Raw genomic sequence first — 18,767 nt, forward strand, 5'->3', positions numbered from 1 at the left:
TATTTGTGTTTAAATGATGTATTTAAATCCGAACTACTAAAAACATCTTTAAAACCCTGGACAATCAAATTGTCTATCTTGCCAACATTCATATTCCTATGAATTCTGTGATGAGGTTCAGAAGACCAGAAAAACTGGAGAGAAGCTCATAGCAATCTAAAACACTGCTACAAGGAGAATCAACTCTTTTCAGAAGCAACAAGAGACAAAGCAGTCAGCTGTATACAAAGCAAAATACTGAAATTCAGTATCAGGTAAAACTTTAACCGTGGGGCGGTGATGGAGCTGCTGAAACGAGTAACACAAGGAGGCACTCTCCCAGCAGAGGAAATGATCCCACTACGCTTCCACAGGACAGAGGAGTGGACTCCCTGAGCTTTATGTATTGGTATGTTTAACTGAATTCATTATAAGCATCAAAACACTGACGTAACTTTAAAGAACAGTTAAGTTCAGCTACTAAGCTTTTGGACAGAAGATACAACCAACTGCGTGTATAAGGGAAACCAATTAAATGCAATCTGTTAATACTCAAATTTTGAACACAAACCATATAAATTATTGACCTACTACACTACAAACCCCAAGTATTTTGATGACAAAGCTGCACTCCAAAAGGGAATCTTTTTAAAGGTCATTTTGTTTGAAGCACAAGTGTCCAACAAGAACACACCATTTAATGTTCAGCTGTACATTTCTGAAGTGTCTTTTAGAGTTACTCCAACAGAAGGAAGGTTTTCAGAAAACTGGAACTACCATGATGGTTCTTCCACAACCACAGCAGTTTTTCAACCACAAACCATATTTGCAGTGTTCTTAAAACTGGAACAATATACCCTTAAGTGTTAAAGTTTGCCAGGAGCAAATTCTTATCAGCAGCAGCTTGACTTCCAGCAGAGAACACTTAATTTGGAAACTAAAAAAAAAAAGCCCTCACTACAGAAGTGAGAAAGTTTCTCAATTTCTGCAACTTCACTCCCGCCTACAGAAGTGGCAGAATTTTTCTACTTCAAGGTTTTTAAGGACAAGGTCTACAAATATCTGTCTGGAATAATCCAAGCAGTTTCAAACCAACCTGAGAGAAAGGGAACAATAGGTCCTACAGTACTGCATTTCTAGAACAGTGAGTACAATATGGATGCAAGTGCCAAATACTTGATGAATAAATTCTCTCTTGCAAATCTGATTCCTTATGACCAGAGAGACCTGTATCATCAGTTCCCACACAATGCAAAGACTTTGGGAAAACCAGACCTCAATAGATTACCCCTAGAGATCTTAAAGAGGGGTTTAGAAATGTGAAAGGTAATTCAAAAGAAGAAGAAAAAAACCTAACCAAGAAAAAAAAAAGCACAACTGGAAGCAGAGCAGACTGCAAAGACTTCTGTTCCAGCTTCCCCAGTACTTTTAGGAATGTTACAAACACACTTTTTTTTTTTTAATTTCCTTTATGGTAAAAGAGCAGAATACAAGTTTTTCCAAGTTTGTATCAACCACACAACTATTATTGACCAGAAGTCAACCTAAGTACCTAAAACAATTTGGAAGAAGAGATACAGACAAATGGACCAAAAAAACCACCAACCAACCACATAAAACCACATAGAACTTTAAGTCTCTGGAAAATACTGAGGGTGTAAAGCCTTCATTCTGTATGAGACTATGGACAGCATATCTCACTATGTAATCTCACTACACAAGTATGTTAGAAACACTGATAAACATCAGAGTAGTCACATGCTGTTCAGCTGTAGAACAAAAGCCCTTATTAAGACACATTCCCAAATTCTGTGAAATAAAGATCCTAGTTATTTGTGCCCATTAAATCCATAATAACACCGACCCTAAGACTCCTATTTGCTATTTACCTTCTTCCAGAAGTGTTAAAAATGATGAGACAAGACAGACGACTGAGCTCCATCACTAAATACCTCAATAATGAAGCTATTTAAAATAGCCTCTCACTTAGTAATTATACACTTGGAGTATGCAAGGCAAAGGAAAAACCATTTAACTTAACAGTGGTACAACTGAGAATTTCAACAGCTACCTATGATAGACTAAACAACCAGAAACATAAATTATCAGCAGTATTTCAATGTAAGGTCATCCACTGCTGCTCCTCCCTGACACACACACGGTTGCACTGTGTAACACTGCTTCACAAAAAGCCTTTAAATTCAAAACTGCAAATTTAAGGCATAGAATTTTTTTTTATGGAATAAACACCACAGTGCTGGGAAAAGCCTGAAACCAAAGTTGTTTAAGTTTTTAATGACTTGCTAGAAGTCACATGTCAAACTGACTCAACCGCTAAGCCCTTCTAAGGTAATGGGAAGTTTCTTCAGTTGAGTAACAATTTTCACCTGATAGTTATTTTTTCGAACATTTTCCCCACATACTCTTTAAAGAGATTAATTTTTCTCCCCTGCTGTTTAACACACACCACGTTTTCTCCCTTACATTTTTTCCACTTCTGATTAAGCAAATACTATTACTATTAATCCAAAAGACAATACAGTAAGATTAAAAGATGCTTGAAAACAAACCACAACAGTACCGTGTCAACTTCTTTTCCAAAAAGCTATACTTGCTTACGTAAAGAATCACATTTTCCTAATACCAAACCTACCAGTCCCTACTAGATGACCAGTCCTTGGAGCAGCTAGGATGGGAAGCTAGTACCTAAGCACAGGTTAGAAATACACTCAAAAAGCATGCTCTTAAAAGGTTGCACAAGTCGGTATTTAATGTAAAATACAAGGTACACGTAGAGCTTCACTTAAAAACCTCAGTAAACAATCGCTATGTAGTGATTAGTACAGCATAATGACAATATCAACGGAAAACATGCAAATGTATGTACAACCATGGAAGAATTACTGGGGCTTTTTTAATGATAACTGGAAACATATTTACAAAATAAAATTCAGAACGTCAAAGCCTCAAGAACGTATTCTATAAAAAATTAGTCTCTGTTATGTGTTAGCCTAGAACCAGATTAGTAAAATACTCCAAGACTAAAAAACCTGCCAACATTACCGGATAATAACAAGGCCAGAACACAAAACACCATAAGGAAGAAGAACCATATGCTCTCCCTTAAAAGAGATTAGGATTAGGAGACAAAGGGAATATTGCTGAGCTAGGACACTTGCATACGAGTGGAATAATTTTTCTAAATAAAAAAACAGAACCGTATGTTACAAGTTTGTGACACGACGGGACTATATATCATAACCTCCATCGAGAGCAGACTTGGGATGTTAAACAGCTCTCTTTTAGACCCCTGCATCCTTAACCATCAGCGCCCCTGTCCCTGCGGGGCAGGCGCCGCTTGGGTTGCACAGCTGAGAGCAGAGGCAGCAGCCCGGGCCAGGGGTGCGGGGCAGGCCGAGCCGGCGGGACACCGACGGGGGCACCGACGGCCGCAGGCTGGCCGAGGAAGGGCCCGGGAGCTCCGGGTGTGAACACGGGCCGGCAGCCACGAGCGCCGCACGGCCGGGGCAGCGCTGGGAACTCGGGGACCCCCGGTGCGGGGGCGGCACAGCGGGGACACCCCAAGGGGCGCCGCGGGGCATCCGCGCCTGGCGGGCCCCGGGCGCGCGGACGGGGGCGGAGCGGCGCGGGGGAGGCGGCGGGACGGGGAGAGCCCGAAGCGGGGGAGGAAAGGCGCGGGGGGGGGGGGGGGGGGAGCGGCCGCGGGGCAGGCGCGGGGTGATGTGAGGTGAGGCGGGGCAGGGCCGGGGCGGGGGGTGGAGGCGGCGACGCGGAGCCGGCGGCGCTCCCCGGGGCGCGCGCCCCGCCCGCTCCCGAGCGCCCGCTCCCCGGCGGGAGGGGCGGCGGGTCCCGGTCCCGCCCCCGGCCCGGTACCATTACCCAGCGCGCTCAGCGCCGCCGCCATCCCGCACCCGGCCCGCTCCCGCGGGGGCCGCGCGACCTCGCGAGACTTCCCGCCGTCCTTCCTCGCCCGCCCCCTGCCCCCGCCTCCCGCGGTCCGGCCCGCGCGCGCGCACAGTGCCCGCGCGCGGCTCAGACGCAACATGGCGGCCGCGGCGCCGCGCACGTGCCTCGGGCCCGCCGCGCCGGGCGCGCGCGCACGTAAAGCCGGGGAGAGGCGGGGCCGCCGCGCACGCGCAGGAGGCGCCACGGCGGGCCAGCTGATTCGAACGGGGCGCGCGAGCCGCCACCTCCTCCCCGCACGCGCTGGTCACGTGGGGGCTTCCCCCGCTCCGCTCCCTCCTCCTCCTTCCCCCCTCCCCGCGCGGGTTCCGAACTCGGCACCGCCCGGGCTCCCCCCCACCCCAACCCCTTCCCCCGGGGCCGGGCCGGGCCCTCACCTGGCTCCCGCTCCTCGGCGCGACCGGGCCGCGCAGCCCCGCTCGCTCGCTCCCTCCGTGCCGCCCGCACCAGGCGGCGGCTCCGCACAGCGCCTGCTCCCCTCAGCGCGGCGGCGGCTCCTTCCGCTTCCTTCCCCTCCCCCCCGCGCTGCGGCGGGACCCGCTCCCTGCAGCTCCCCCTGCCGGCGGAGCGCGGCGGCGGCGCGGGGCCGGGCAGGTGCGTGGCGGGGCGCCCTGAGGGACGGGGACAGCTCCGCCCGCGCGGGCGGCAGCAGCGGCGCGGCTCTGGGAGCCCCGGCAGAGCCGCCGGCAGCGCGGGAACGCTCCGGGGCTGCCGTGCCGGGAGGGGGACGGGGAGCGCGGCTCGGGGGCAGCGCTCTGCTGGCTGGAGGGGCTCCTGCCCCCACTTGCCAGTTTTGTGCCCCCAAAAGCGGGGCTGTTCGGTTCGCGGCTCCTGAGCAATTTCCAGCGCTGTCTCCCGACTTAGCTCACGCGGTGCCGCAAGAACAGACTCGCTGGAATACTCCAGCCCTCTGGATTATGACTAAAAATTAATCGATTGCGCTTTCAAATTTCTTACTCTGGTGCTGCCTGGTTCTCAGCTCACCGGTGTGCAATCACCAAGAGTTACTACTACCTACCACCAGCATCCTGCTCTAATACATCAATTACCTCTACTCCTACAGACAACAAAATTAGTGTCTGTCTGTTCTTGAATTTCTCATTTTTTTTTTCCTGAAACACCACAGTTACAATGCATTTGGAAGAGTTTGTGTAGACAAGACAAGTAACATAGACTCAGGTTTTCTGTTAAATGCTAAGGAAATTCAAAAAACCTTTCTCTTAATAACAATGAACATGTCCAGTTTGCTGGAAAATCCTTAGGTAAAACAGTTCTCTGCAACAGAGCTAAGTATTGAAGAATATTTTCAATTGCTTTTAAAAGTAGTTAGTGACTGTATCATAATTCAAGTGATCGATACTTTTGTAAAGAAAGCACATTTAATAAAAACCTAATTACCCAAATTGCAAGTCTAGTCATACAGACATTCTTTCTGCAGCGTCTGCAGAAAAACCTCAGCAGCTTTTCCACTCTCCCAAGCAGTTCTCACTTTTCCCTACATCTTGCTGACTTGGAAGTCTTCTGTGATCGAATTCAAAACAACAGAAATCCCACAAAAGAGAGAGAGGGAAATTTTCTCTCGATTCTGTGCCACTGCTCTCCTGCAGCCGTGTTCTGTGCATGCCCAAGCAAGAGCGGCGTTCTCATTAATGCAGGAGCACCTGTGTGCACTAAAGCGCTGTGCCTTGCAATCCATTTAGAAATATGCTCACTTAGCTGAACAGCTGCAATGGCTGAGGATATTATTGCATTGCAGACAAGCCTTAGTGCTTTCACAGGAGAACTCAGGGTTCTGCTCAGCTGCTTCTGAGCAAAATCGATTTGGTGTGTTGATGGTGGGGTTTTTTTTCAGATTCCCACGGCGCTGCAAAGATGCAGTTGAGCAACAGACCTGACCAAATCCAGGGGCTGCTGACACGGGAGGCAGCACTTCTCCCATCCCTGCCCCACAGTCCTTCCTACTGCCCACTCGTCTCCTCATCCACACACACGGTAAACCAGCTGGATTTCCTAAACCACCAAGAAGCTGTTCCTGTTTCTGGTGTGTTCGTTTTCATCCACAAATTAAACTGCATTGGCTCACCATGGGGCTGACGAGAGCCAGCATGCGAGATGGGGGAGGGAGTGCTGCCAGTAGAGGTGAGGAACAAGGCAATCTTCCTTTGGCAGCAGTAACTTTTTGGCAATAGGATTAAACCAGTCTGACTATACTGTAACCACACCCTACACCAGGATTTGCCTTGAATTCACAGAGCAGGATTTATATATTATGTTCTGCCATCTTGCCTAAGCAGCAGTGATGCCTAGTGATGGAAGGTTAACAAAGAGCAACTGTTAATGGTGTGATGTTTGAGGTCATGGTTCCAGCTAATGAAAGGGATACTCCTGAGGCTCTTGCCCCACCTCTGCATGCTCCCTGCTTTTCCCTGGATTTAATCCAGCCATTGTGTACCTACTGTGTGGTTTGGATCTGTTAACCTTCCAGAGCAAAATTAACAATATGCAAGGAAGAGAAAGCAGCCCATATGTAGTAAAGCCTGAGATCAGGTTCACTAACACCTCCACCCAAGAGAATTTACATCAAAACCTGGAGAAACCTGCTTTGTTTGAAGCTCCCCAAGGCTCTACATTTACTCTGTTGTCCCCACAGTGCAAGATCTTTTTCACCCACTCTATCGTGCATCCCCTTCCCGGCAGTATCCTATAGCAGCTTTGAAATAATTTCTAAATGTCAAAGAATATACTCCTGCCTAGTAGCACTGTACTGCTTTCTCCAACACGTTTTCACTTCTAGTTGATGCCCCTTGTTCCTCATATACTCTACCCAAACTATCTCACATCTCTAGTTCTTGTGGCTGCAGCTTCCTCTGTGCTACAGCATCTGTCTCATACCAGTAACCGGTAGTTGTATTTATTATGGGCAGCCTTACATATTACTCATTTATAAGGCAACAACAAATTTTCAGGCTTCATCAGTGTTGGCAGTGGGGAAAAAAAACCCCAAACCACAAAACCCAAACCACAACAAAACCACTCCCTGTTCTGATCAGAATAATGGTATTAATGACAACCTTTCAGCCACTTACAATGGGACAAAGCTAAAAATTAGTAGATCAGACCCCTCCCAAAGCAGCATTTTCTACAAGAGCAGAAATCCTTCCATGTTTGTGGGATGCCTCAGCTCGTGTTTGTGCATGGAGAACTGCCAGCACTACAAGTTCCAGCTTTGATGAAGCTGTGACATAGCTCCTGCTTTCAGCAGCAACATCCCTGTTCCCACCCCTCTCAATCCATGAAATTGCTTAATTGCTTCTCCTATTATTAGCGCAAATAATATGTGATTTTTTTTTTCTCCTGACAAAAGATTAACAAAGCTCACTCGTTAGAACAGCACAACTGAGAAGCTGATCCTAAGGACATCTAGGTTAGTTCTGACAGCTGCTCTGCTCTCTTTCCACCATGCTCTCCAAACAGCATTAACAAGCTATTTCTGGTTCCTGCCCCTGCTCTGGTTAAATGGGGCTCACTCCGGATCTACACTGGCTCTTCCAGAGGGCATGCAGGACAAGGGAGAGTACGGCTGAATTCAGCTCCAGAGGCCTGTTTGATCTGACCCGGGGGGAACCGCACTGCACACGCGGGGTGTGTGGAATCACTCAGGTGGATATGCACTTAAACCTTGGACAGTGAGAATTTTCCTAAAGCCAGATTAAGTTCTGTTATGTCAACTTCCATGGCCCAAGCCTAAGAAATCATCCTGGACTGGATGAGAGTTGACTCAGCACAACAGTTAGATACCTCTGCATTAATTACTTTACCACCTCAGTAATTTTGTCTGTAGGCGTTTTAAAGGCGGCACTTTGAAGAAACAGAAGAAAAAGTATTTGCATTCTTGTAGATAGTTACAGAAGATAAAGTTATAAAAGGGTAGTTTTTGTTGAGACGAAAGGAAACAAAATTAAGTGTTAACACCATTTTCTGCTTGGATACATTACACATCCTTACACAATCACTTCATTATTGTTATAGGTTCCTTGTTTTGCTCAGTTCTGCCCACTCTGTACCCTGGAGACCCCTACACTTTTTTTTTTCCATTAATGCTACCATATATAAATAATAAATATGAGAAAGGCGAGATTGCCCTCAGTGAAATGTTTACATTGGTTTTACCTGAAGCAAAATCCTTTAGGGAAACAATTCTGTTTTGGTTCTAACCTTTAAGAACTATTCTGCCTGAAGACACTCTACTGATGGATTTAGGTGTGATTTCAGTAGCCAGTTTACATTAGACTGTTCTGGCTTTTTGGCACAATTTTCATTAAATTTGACAATATTACCAATTGAGTGCCATAATAACAAAATGCATGATCTTAGTAATAGTTTTACTACTTCAAATACTACTTGGACCAAGACTTTAGAGTTGCATGGAAGTCAGCATTTCAAAAACAGTATTAAAATATTACTAAACAAATAATTTTAAAAATGTAATAGTAGTAAATTTCATGCAATTATATGTAGACATCTGGTCTAATATCTACTAAAATAAATCCACTTCAATGGTAAGTTTAGAGTGCCTGGGTTTTATGCCTTTTTTTTTTCGGTAGGAACAAGGTAGGGGGAAAATAAGTTTTAGCTCTTCATTAAAGAGAACAATCTCCAGTCACTGATAATGGGTAAGTACGTTAGGCAAGTCAAGAGTCTTACAACCCACACAGATTATTATAGGTTTGACCTTAGTTACTGAAATTAATCATATTCTACGTTGAAAAAGCAAGTCACCAATCACAAAAGTGAAATGAATTTTCAAAGTTATAATTTGCATTTTTTGCAATAATTAAAGGATATTTAAAGTAGGGACAATCTAATCCAAACTGGTCTAAGAAGCTGCAGTGAAGTAACCTGATATTTATTTTTAATAATTTCATTAATTAGACTCTATTCAGTACCATTTAGAAACATACCTCACATGCGAGGTATTCCCATCTAAATGACTTTTTCTAATTTCAGTAGAGGCTTCAAAGTCAGGTCGATATGAAATGATAGCTAGATTGTAGTACATTATGAAAAAAAAACCATTCCACAGTGGAACTCATTAAACATAAAAGCTGCACACCAGAAGGAATAGCTTTGATTTTCAGAATGTATTACTCTTCTTAGTTTTTACTACTCAAAAGTGGGGGTTTATATTTCAAAATGGAAGTACTGCTACCTATTTCACCTAACTGCATTTTTAAAAATTTGGTTTATTGCAGTTTCTTTGAGTGTGTTATTATTCTAGTGTAGGAAATTTGACTCAGGCTTCAAGAAAACAACAATCCAGAGAATTCCAGGTTCTGAGACATTTCACATGTGTAAATCAGGGAAGTTTCGACTAAGCAGGATGAGAGGGTGAGCTGGACCCCTATGGGCACAGTGGTTTTGCCTAAGGCTAGTAAATCCCTAAAGCCCACATTACCTCCATTTACCTTCCCGGAGTGTTCCCATCAGCACAGCCTTTAAGAGTGAATCACCTTAGTCAGGGAGTTTTAGCCCTTACAGATGTTATCAACTCCTGTCCAAGCAGTCCCTTTTATCTTCCCTTTCTCCTTGAGTAACATCTCTTTGTTACACATTTGAATCGCTCTCGGGTATTAGTGGCTCTGCATTAATATTTTGAATTATGTATAGCCTACCTGAAGGTGCATCAGGTCAGAATATGCCTGTTTTTTGACTACCTTGCATATTCCTTCAGGTCCTACACCACCATAAATAGCTTTATTGTTACTCAAAACTGAACAGAATGTAGATTGTTCAATGTGTAAACCAGGAAAAAACATAAATTAGCAGTTTTCAAGTAAGATGGAGGTGTCTAAATAAAACAAATAAATAAAAATACCTGGCACACTTCTGCCTAGCCTTTAGGCACATTTTTTCCAAACAGAAAAGCTTTTCAAGGACAAGCCTGGCTTATGATTAGGACCCTCTCACCCTCTCATACAGGATGTGAAAGATTTAAATAGAATTTCAGACAAATTGCCATCACACAGGAACGAACACCAGCACCACCGACAGTTTAAGAACAGATTCCTGTTCAGGGCTCAAATCCAGAATGACAGTAGACACTTTTCAGATTTAACTTAAAAGCAGAGCAGAAGCCCAGAAACTGGCTCTATTACCTGTATCTTTTTCAACATCTACAGAAAGAGCGCAGGAAGACCAATCTCTGCACCTGAGTGTGCAAAGGTAAGGTCACATATGAAGCTCAGATTCCTACTGATCAAGTTCAAAAGACAGATTATCTCCACTACCCTGCTTGGTTGGACAGCAAATTCATTATATTACAAGCAAACGAGGTAAAAGAGAGCTTATTTCCCTTACTAAAAATTGTTCAGAAGACAGGTCACTCAGAGAGTTCATAGCTAAAACATGTTTTATTTCTGGCTTCTACGGTTAAATTGTAAACCTTGGTACTACATGAAACACTTAATTGAAAATACTGTCTAAGTGAATTAATAGCTGCCAGTTCGTTAGCACTTTGGCATGCATGAGTGCATTTCTTTTGTGTAACTGAAAATCTCAGAGTAACCTTACTTCTGGTGCTAAAGAGACAGTGTGTGCAGGAAACAAACATGCATTCACAGTGTGAGCAAGTGATGCATGTTCATTTGGGGTTTGGCATTTTAACAGACACCCAGGGGAAGTGGTGGTGGGGGAAAAAGCAGTGTATCCCCATGGTAACCAGGACATCTTGTTTTAAAATGTTTAACATGGTTAGCGTGTTTAATATTAAACACACCAGACAAAAAAAAATTAGTCACCTAGAAAAATAATTAATTTCTGAGCAAAACTATTCATGAACTATGAACATGAAAAGCTCCTGGCAGTGTCCTGGGAGATATGAAACAAAAATTGCTATTTTTCATTTTTGGCAGCTGACAATTTATTCTAAGCTTTTTCCTACGCCTATGAATCAAATGCCTCCTCTCTTCTGCCCTCTTTATTCTCCTCAACAAAGTACTTTTAGATTTACTTTCTCGTGTGCTAAGTTTTTCCAAAAACAGGCCTTATTAAATTTTTATTGTATAATAAATTGTTGGTGAGTTCCAAGTGAGGAATGAGGAACATATCTGGAAATGAAATCTTCTCAACTTGATTTGTGTTATGAAAATGTTTTGTGAATGATGACTGCTTTATTTTTGTACCTTCCATGCTTCCAATGACTAGGAAGAAAAGTGCTTTAAGATTCACTAGCTTTGCATAAAGGAATAGCAAAACTGCATAAAGAACCAGTGTATTCCCATTATGCTAGCTTTACCTTTTACTGATGGTTCATTTTATGCTTGCACATAGATCAGCAAATCAAATGTCAGCTCTATCTTTACATGTCCATTCCACAATCAGAACCTGAAGTTTTAGTTAATCAACTCAGTCATGACCAACTCAGAATAGAAAATAAATTTACTTGCTTATTCATCTCATAAACATCCTATTTGTAACCAAGTTCCTACTGCATTTTTTAAAGCCCTCACACACCCATGTACAACCTATGTGGAAACTTGCCATTAAGTGACTTTGCATGTTGTACCACTATTGGTCCAAGTGCAGAAAACCTACTGGACACTTCAGTGATGTGCTTCTCACAAATGGACCTTCCTTTTCTAGCTGCATGTCTGAGCTGACACTTATTTGGAAGAGAGAAAAGTTTCGAGACAGAATAAATAATTCTATCTTCCTGTGAAAACCATGACTGTGACTGTAAGCAAATGTGTAACATTAGATGTATTATAAGTGTATTTTATCTTACTGTGTGGCAGGGTTCACTGGTTTCTATGGAGAAGCAGACTTGTCACCTTGTTGAACAGCTTAAAGCTAGCCTAAAGTTTAACCTAAGACAAGTAATATCTTTTAAACAGATATATATATATTAAATATATATATACAATAGAACATATTCAAGAAAACAAGTGACACTTTTCATTGTAAGTGAGAATAGCACTTCTAAAATTGTACTGAACATGGCTATTTTCTAATCTAAGATTTTGAAGGCTAACATAAAACAAGTTTGTTTGTAACTGGATTAATTTCTGTGAATTAACACTGAAAGTGATTAGTCTGTCTTTGTAACACTTCAGAAACTCAGAAGTCTTATTTTGCTTCCTGCTCTTAACTGTCAGCTCTGGATGGCTTAAATATAGAGGGAAGCCAGAAAAGCCATCTGTTAGGAAGAATGAGAAAAAGCCTAGTTGTTCTACTCATTTCCTGGGCAAAATGAAGACTGAAAGGTTTTCAGTGAGAAAACTGCTTAGACTGCACTAAGCCAGATGTATATAGGGAATTCAAAAGGAATAAATGAAATAGAATTTTCTTAGTTCAGTATAAAGCAGTTGTACAGTGCAACTATGAAGAAAGTACTTGGTCCCTTTAAGCAGACAATATCTAAGTTTTTCAGTAAAATTTACAAATCCCAGAAACTTATATTATGAATAATGGGATACTCAGAAGAGTCAAATGTTAGCAGTATCATTACAAATAAATGCCTTCTGCTTTTAGGAGAAGTAGGATATATAGTGCTGGAAAAACCCAGTCACTATGCAAGTTTTGAATCTGAGAAGTAGAATTCTTAAATAATGCATTAGCATAGCACATCAAACTATATTAGATTTCATCAGAAAAATTCAGGACTACTGAACTGTGGGCATACTGAACTTCACAAATGAAAACGTCTTCATCCACATTATAACATAGCCAAACACATTTCTAACACTTCATGCTTTTTTATCGTATCTTGAAACAGGCCATTACTGATGGGAGGGCTGACACCCATTACAGCGGTAAACTTGGGTGTCATTTGCCTATTTAAAAAAAACAGCTTTACCAAATGTAGCTACTTGAGGTCACTACTCCAGCATAAACCCCAAAATAATTATTGTAGTGCCTCTAGCCATAGTTCAATTAAGATACTGGAGAGGTAGATTATGTGCATTTTTATATACATATATAAAATACACGTGTACATATATAAATATGTGTGTGTATGTCTAACATAATTATATTAATATACATAATATACATAAGTAGATATACACAGGGCCAACCTGGATGATACTTGCAGAAACAGCTTTCTGGACTCAGTTTAAATCACTATTTAGCTCTCACCTTTGAAACTTATTACAAAACTGCCTTATTTTACTACTGAATGATTCAGTAGCTCTTCTGCTATTCTTTTTCCCTCCAATTCTACTGTTCAGCTACATTACACAGTATCTAAGCAGTCTCCTCGATGTTGGGTGTTGAGATGATTGATTAGTTATACTGCTTGCAAAAAAACTTCAGAAACTTAAGAGAAATCAAGCTTTTAGCTGCTGAACGCAGTTTTCCTCTGAAGAGAGGATTAAAGTTCCCAGACTGAACTGCAGGTTTTTAATAGCTCATACCTAGATTTCCAGGCCTACAACAAGGAGTCCACTGGATTTTTCTCTTCTTGAAGTGACAGTTTCTCTGGCACCCAAACACATCGCTGTGTTTCCTCAACTGGAAACAAATGAACAAAGAATCCAAATAGTCTGGTGAAAGGCTTTTGGAAAAAAATAATTTCCACAGGCCCTTCCTGAGATGCATTCTTTCTTTGCTACAAATCATGACGACAGCTTTTCCCAGTAAAGGCCTCTCCTTTACCTGTTCTCTGAGTTATTGCTTTCCCTCCAGCATACACAAGCCATCCATCTGGAGCTCTCCCACACTGCCTTCCTTTAAAAGACTACTTCCATTTCTGCGACATAATATCCCTCGCAGAGCTCTCAAAGGGCTAAAAGCAAGACAGTCATCCCTTTGGAATTGTCTTAAAACACACCTATTTATCTCTGCAAACTCAGGGGTTTGGTTTTTTCTAAGTATGACAGAGTTCCAGTGTGAAAATGCCTTTTTCCACAGTGACAAAGGCATTTCACAAACTCTGCTGCCATAAGGAGAGTGTCTCCTTACTGATCTGTGTGCATCACAGATTGGCTATGGATTCCCAGACACCCAGAAGACTTGACTAGAAGGCTTCTAGGTTTCTGAAATAAGCTTCCTAAACCCAGCACAAGTCCCCATGCTAAAGCTGCGGCAAATATCTTTGCTTATCTCAGAAAAAATTGTTCAGTATTATCCAGCAATTATTTACACATTGGAAGTCTTGCATTTTCAGCATTCTTTTAAGGGAGAAAATGACTTCTTTTCAACACTGAATCCTTTTGCTTTTCCCTAAAATAACCTCAATTTGTATTTATCATCATATAGCATTCAGAATTTGGAACAGTACAGACACAAGCACAGCACCAAGTAGAGCAGAATAATTACCTCCTGTGCCTCACATCTGATGCTTTTGTTACTATTACTCAGAACAGGTTTTGTTTTGCTTATCACTGGGTTTTAACTCCTAGTTTGATCTGCTGTAATACCCAGAATACTCAGCACAGAACTGCTTCATTCCCTGACGAGCTGATGCCCTAACACTCAATTTTTCCCTTGCAAATTTGACAGGGCCAGGCTGTTCTACCACCCAGACTATTAACGAAAACATTGAATAAATTCGTAAACTTGATGACTGTACTGTGCTTTAACAGGAACAAGGAAATACTTCCTAAATTTCCAATTTAGAACGTTGTGTAGGAAAGATTCTTCAATTCATTGTTCTTTAGCTTTAATATGTTAAAGAACCTCAAATCAAAGAAAACTAGAAAACCTTAGGAAAAAAAAAAGAAAATAAAGACTTTAAATAGACTTTAACTCAGAATAGTTCACAGGCCAACATCAGCAACTTACTAATGACTGTTCATAAGCAAGTTAACTTTACCTGAATCAGTAAGACAAGCCAGTAGTAAGCATTTGATGCATTACAGAGGTAATATTAGCTTTAAGTTGCTTTATCTACTAACATAAAATCACATTTACAAATACTTACGGTTATTTTCTCTAGGGCTATTATAGGTGGCTTTTTAACTAGAATAGACCTTAGACCAGTATGATTTTACATTACATATAAAATGATTCAGAGGAATGTTGTATTAGCATTTTCTTACTTTGGAGCTAGAACTGTCAACATCATTGTCTAAACTTAAAATGGTCAAAAAATGTAATTGTATGGGTGTGAGAGCAGTTTTACCTCAGCATTACTTCAAAAGTTTTTGTATGTATGTAATAAATGAAAAACATTTAGGAAAGCTCCCCCCGTCTATTCCACAGTTAATTTTAGTTTTTTTATTGATCCAGTCTTGAATAATGCTGCTTATCTGGTAACAATATCAGGCAAAAACATGAGCAAGTGTCATTCTGCATTCCAATATGAATCATTCAATAAAGTTTCGCAATATATACATCTTATCCAGCTTCTGACATTAAAGGTCATCATGCCAATGAAAATTTTTAACAATACAATAAAATCTTTCAAATAGAAATGCTTATGAATGTAATTCAAGAGACCAGACAATTTAATTTTCTGAAATTTATATCACTCATGTCCATAATAATTTTACATTTCACACTTCATGCTCTCAAATGTTACCCTAGAGAAGACTAAATCTTTTTGCCACATATACTATTAAAGACACTAGCCAGGTTTATAGACTTACAGAAGACTACAATAAGATGTAAAATTTACTAGTAATAAGTTATGACATTTGCTGACTAAAACATTATTCAGTAGACCCTAATGTTTGAGCCACTCAAATACAATAAGTATTTGGATGTTATATACTACCGAATTCATATACTTACAGTGCAAAGTAAGAGACAGTTTTTTCCTGAGCGTTTAGGAAATGAAAATCCTTTTTCATCTTTCATTACAGTCCATTTAAAATATACTCCTCACATACCTAGGCTTGTCAAGACTGTACAATTAAGACAGGCAAAAGTTTGTAGATATCAGAGCCCAGTCAGGAAACAGAAGGGTTACTGAACATCTCTAAAATTTGTCCCTGTTTTTCAAGTCTAAGGATATAATAGGATTTTGCCTTTTAGCAAAAAATTCAGAAATTACATTTTTCCCATTGACCAGACATTCCAAAATGTACAAACCACATGCCTTCCAAAACAGAGAAACAGCTGCTAGTTAAACAAATCGCAATACATATTTCAACTTACTATTCTGTAGTTAATGTAATGCCCAGTGAGCTGTGCCTCCAACAGACATAAGAGAATAAAACTTTTAGGAATGTGTTTTGGGCATTTTTTAAGGAAGCTGGATTCCTTACAAGTTCATCTTTTTCTCAGTAGCTACAGACCATGAGTTTCTAATTCAATCTTCTCTTCTGTTTGCAATATATCCGGTTCTACTGGAGGAACAGGTGGTCTGAGTATAATCTCTGGACCTCCACCATAGATTGACTGAAGAAAATTCCATGTTTCTTCTGATATTTGTCCAGAATCTGCACCTGAAAAAATTTTAAAATTGAATTACTAATTAGAATAATTATTTAATGATTTAAGTCCAAAGCAGATACAAAAGGAAAAAAAAAAATCCAGATTAAAATTTAAAACAGTAAGAATTCAGATCCAAATTTAACACCATAACCTTCATTTTTGCTTTATCTTGCACCAGCTGCCAAACCAAATTACCTATTTCGTGTTAGTTTCATATTTCTTGATTCTTACAACTACGTGCTCTAAATTATGCAGTACTTGTAGAAAACATATGAAAATTCTATGATAAACATCTTATCTAATATCTACCAATCAAGCCAACAGCCAGCAGCTCTTGGTACTCAGGAAGCAATGATTTATATTGTTATAAGGACATGCAGTCACATCAATTACACAGTAAAGTTCAAGGACTCAAGACTCTTGTTTCATCAAAGAAATTCATACTGATAGTAAAGAATAGAAGCATGAGAAGCAGAGTGAAATTCCCAGAGAGAAAGGACTATTATTAGGATAATAACAGCTCTAGCAATGCTCCTGTAGCACTGATGGGTCAGCCTGATTTCGTTCACTGATTCACATCTGTGCTTCTGATTCCATGGCTCTGGCTGGAAGTCTGTCTCCTGTCTCAAGTTAGCATCCAACAAGCATTTCTCATTTTCCACAACTTTCTACAGTGGCAAAGACAAGATGCATCAGCACATCTCCCCTCTAGGTTTCAAGACAAGGATCCTGTCTGACACTGAGTGATTTCCCCACATTAACCCACACAGAGAGGTCACATTTCTCTTCTACCAGAATAAGCCTCCTCTTCCTTTAGCCAAACAAAACCCTGCCTGACAGCAAGTTTCCCCGATATCCTTATTAGACATTATTAATTTGACTTGTTAAGCCTTGTTTCAGCATCCTCATACTTTAAAAAAAAGGAAATTAGCACTATAAGCAGGGGACCTCCTCCCCTACCTCCTCTACCTTTCTGTCCCCATCACCTGCTGCAGTGGTGCCCACTGTTGTACTTTAAGAGTTTCTAAAGGGGAAGGGTACAAAGAGCTGCACATTTGTTTACCTACAGTAACTCAACTATGCAAAGCTTCATCTGGAAGTCATCATGCAGATCTCATGCCAGGACTAATGATGTCACACCTCAGTGCTACTCTTTAACTTTTAGGGTCTCAAGAAACAACTCCATGTCTGCAGGCACAGGAGTAGATAGAACTTCACCCCCTTAATCCAGATTGCAGCCACTCAGGTTAAACTGAACAGGCACAGTGAACTCAGGCACTGGAATCGGGACCACTGGATCACAGACATATGCAGTACTGGACACTATTTAGTGGTGTTCCCACCTCTTACAACTTACAAGACAAATTTTCCACATCCTATTAATTTTTATTTCTACCCAAGTTCTAATTTGTACCAATGTAGCTGAGAGTAAACCAAGAACTGGCTAATTTGCTATCAATTACTGCTTCTAAAGTGATTTTATTTTATCAGGCTTTATAGCTTGTACTTGAATTCTATCATCAGCACTTAAATCATTAAAATGCACTAAAAAACTCATGAGTGCCAAAACTCATTGTTTTTAAAATAAACTCTTGGCAATCTACAACTGGTGAGGTTTGTGGTAGGTTTACTGGTACATCCAGTGTATGCTGAGGCATTAAGCAAAATTGGGAAAAAAATCCAGTTAAATAAATCTTAATCTTATTGATGCAAATTCGACTTTTAGACTGAGCTGCAATGAATTTAAAGCTTCCTAGAAAGTCTAAACACTTCATAAAGCAGGTCATACAAGGATGTTTTCCTCTGTACCTATGAATTCCAAATAAATGGTATCTAGCATTTAACTCTGAAGAATAATGAAGAAATCCGTATCTGTGCAAAAACTTCTCTAACGTGCAACGTACAGTATCAAATGACTTGCAGAAAAATAAGCAACAGATTTTATTTACAGTGGTTTCCTCCCTCTGTGAGTAGATGTTTTTCTATTCAAATCAGGTTTCAAGATTCAAATAACTACACACAGATATAGAACAGTCTCCCAATTTTGTTAAGAAAACCCTCATCAAACCAAGTGATACAAAGCCAAAGCACACTTTTACCATTGTCAAGTTACTCTGCACCTCCTACACTCTCAACTGCACTTGGATTAGTCTGTTACAGATACTAATTCTTCATTTTAAGAATAAAATGATTCCCCAAAAATGGGCACAGCATAGATTCATTAGACACTGCCATTCATTTTATGGTAACAATAAATAAATAAAAATCATAGATTTTCCAAACTTCAGCAAATGCATCAGGGGCACAAAGCTGCAGCAACATTGGACACCTACCTTGTTTTAGCACAGTATTGCCACACTTCGTTACTGCAATCTTAGCATTATCAATGGGGCCAGGAGGATCTAGTGCAACAGAAAAATTATTAA

The 18,767-nt window shown here is 41.0% G+C and overlaps 2 protein-coding genes across 6 annotated transcripts in view; both read right to left on the reverse strand.

The window, feature by feature from the left end:
* ZZZ3 (zinc finger ZZ-type containing 3) overlaps positions 1 to 4,448 on the reverse strand; it is a 57,444-nt gene extending 52,996 nt beyond the window's left edge. For 2 of the 3 annotated variants that reach the window (XM_040073178.2, XM_040073176.2), the window contains exon 1: positions 4,341 to 4,448. The gene's annotated coding sequence lies outside the window, so the exon portion shown is untranslated. Of the gene's footprint in view, positions 1 to 3,879; positions 3,944 to 4,340 lie in introns of those variants that run through there. The other variant, XM_040073175.2, reaches the window with a different exon arrangement.
* Positions 4,449 to 14,830: 10,382 nt separating this feature from the next.
* The window catches only part of USP33 (ubiquitin specific peptidase 33), a 38,565-nt gene continuing 34,628 nt past the window's right edge, over positions 14,831 to 18,767 (reverse strand). For all 3 annotated transcript variants that reach the window (XM_040072292.2, XM_040072291.2, XM_040072290.2), the window contains exons 23-24: positions 18,675 to 18,743; positions 14,831 to 16,352 (exon numbers count right to left, since the gene is read on the reverse strand). In XM_040072292.2, the coding sequence (XP_039928226.1) occupies positions 16,195 to 16,352; positions 18,675 to 18,743 (227 nt within the window). In that variant the 3' untranslated portion in view covers positions 14,831 to 16,194. The remainder of the gene's footprint in view (positions 16,353 to 18,674; positions 18,744 to 18,767) is intronic.

This window comes from Hirundo rustica, chromosome 9 (assembly GCF_015227805.2).
Source record: "Hirundo rustica isolate bHirRus1 chromosome 9, bHirRus1.pri.v3, whole genome shotgun sequence".
Lineage (NCBI taxonomy): Eukaryota > Metazoa > Chordata > Aves > Passeriformes > Hirundinidae > Hirundo > Hirundo rustica.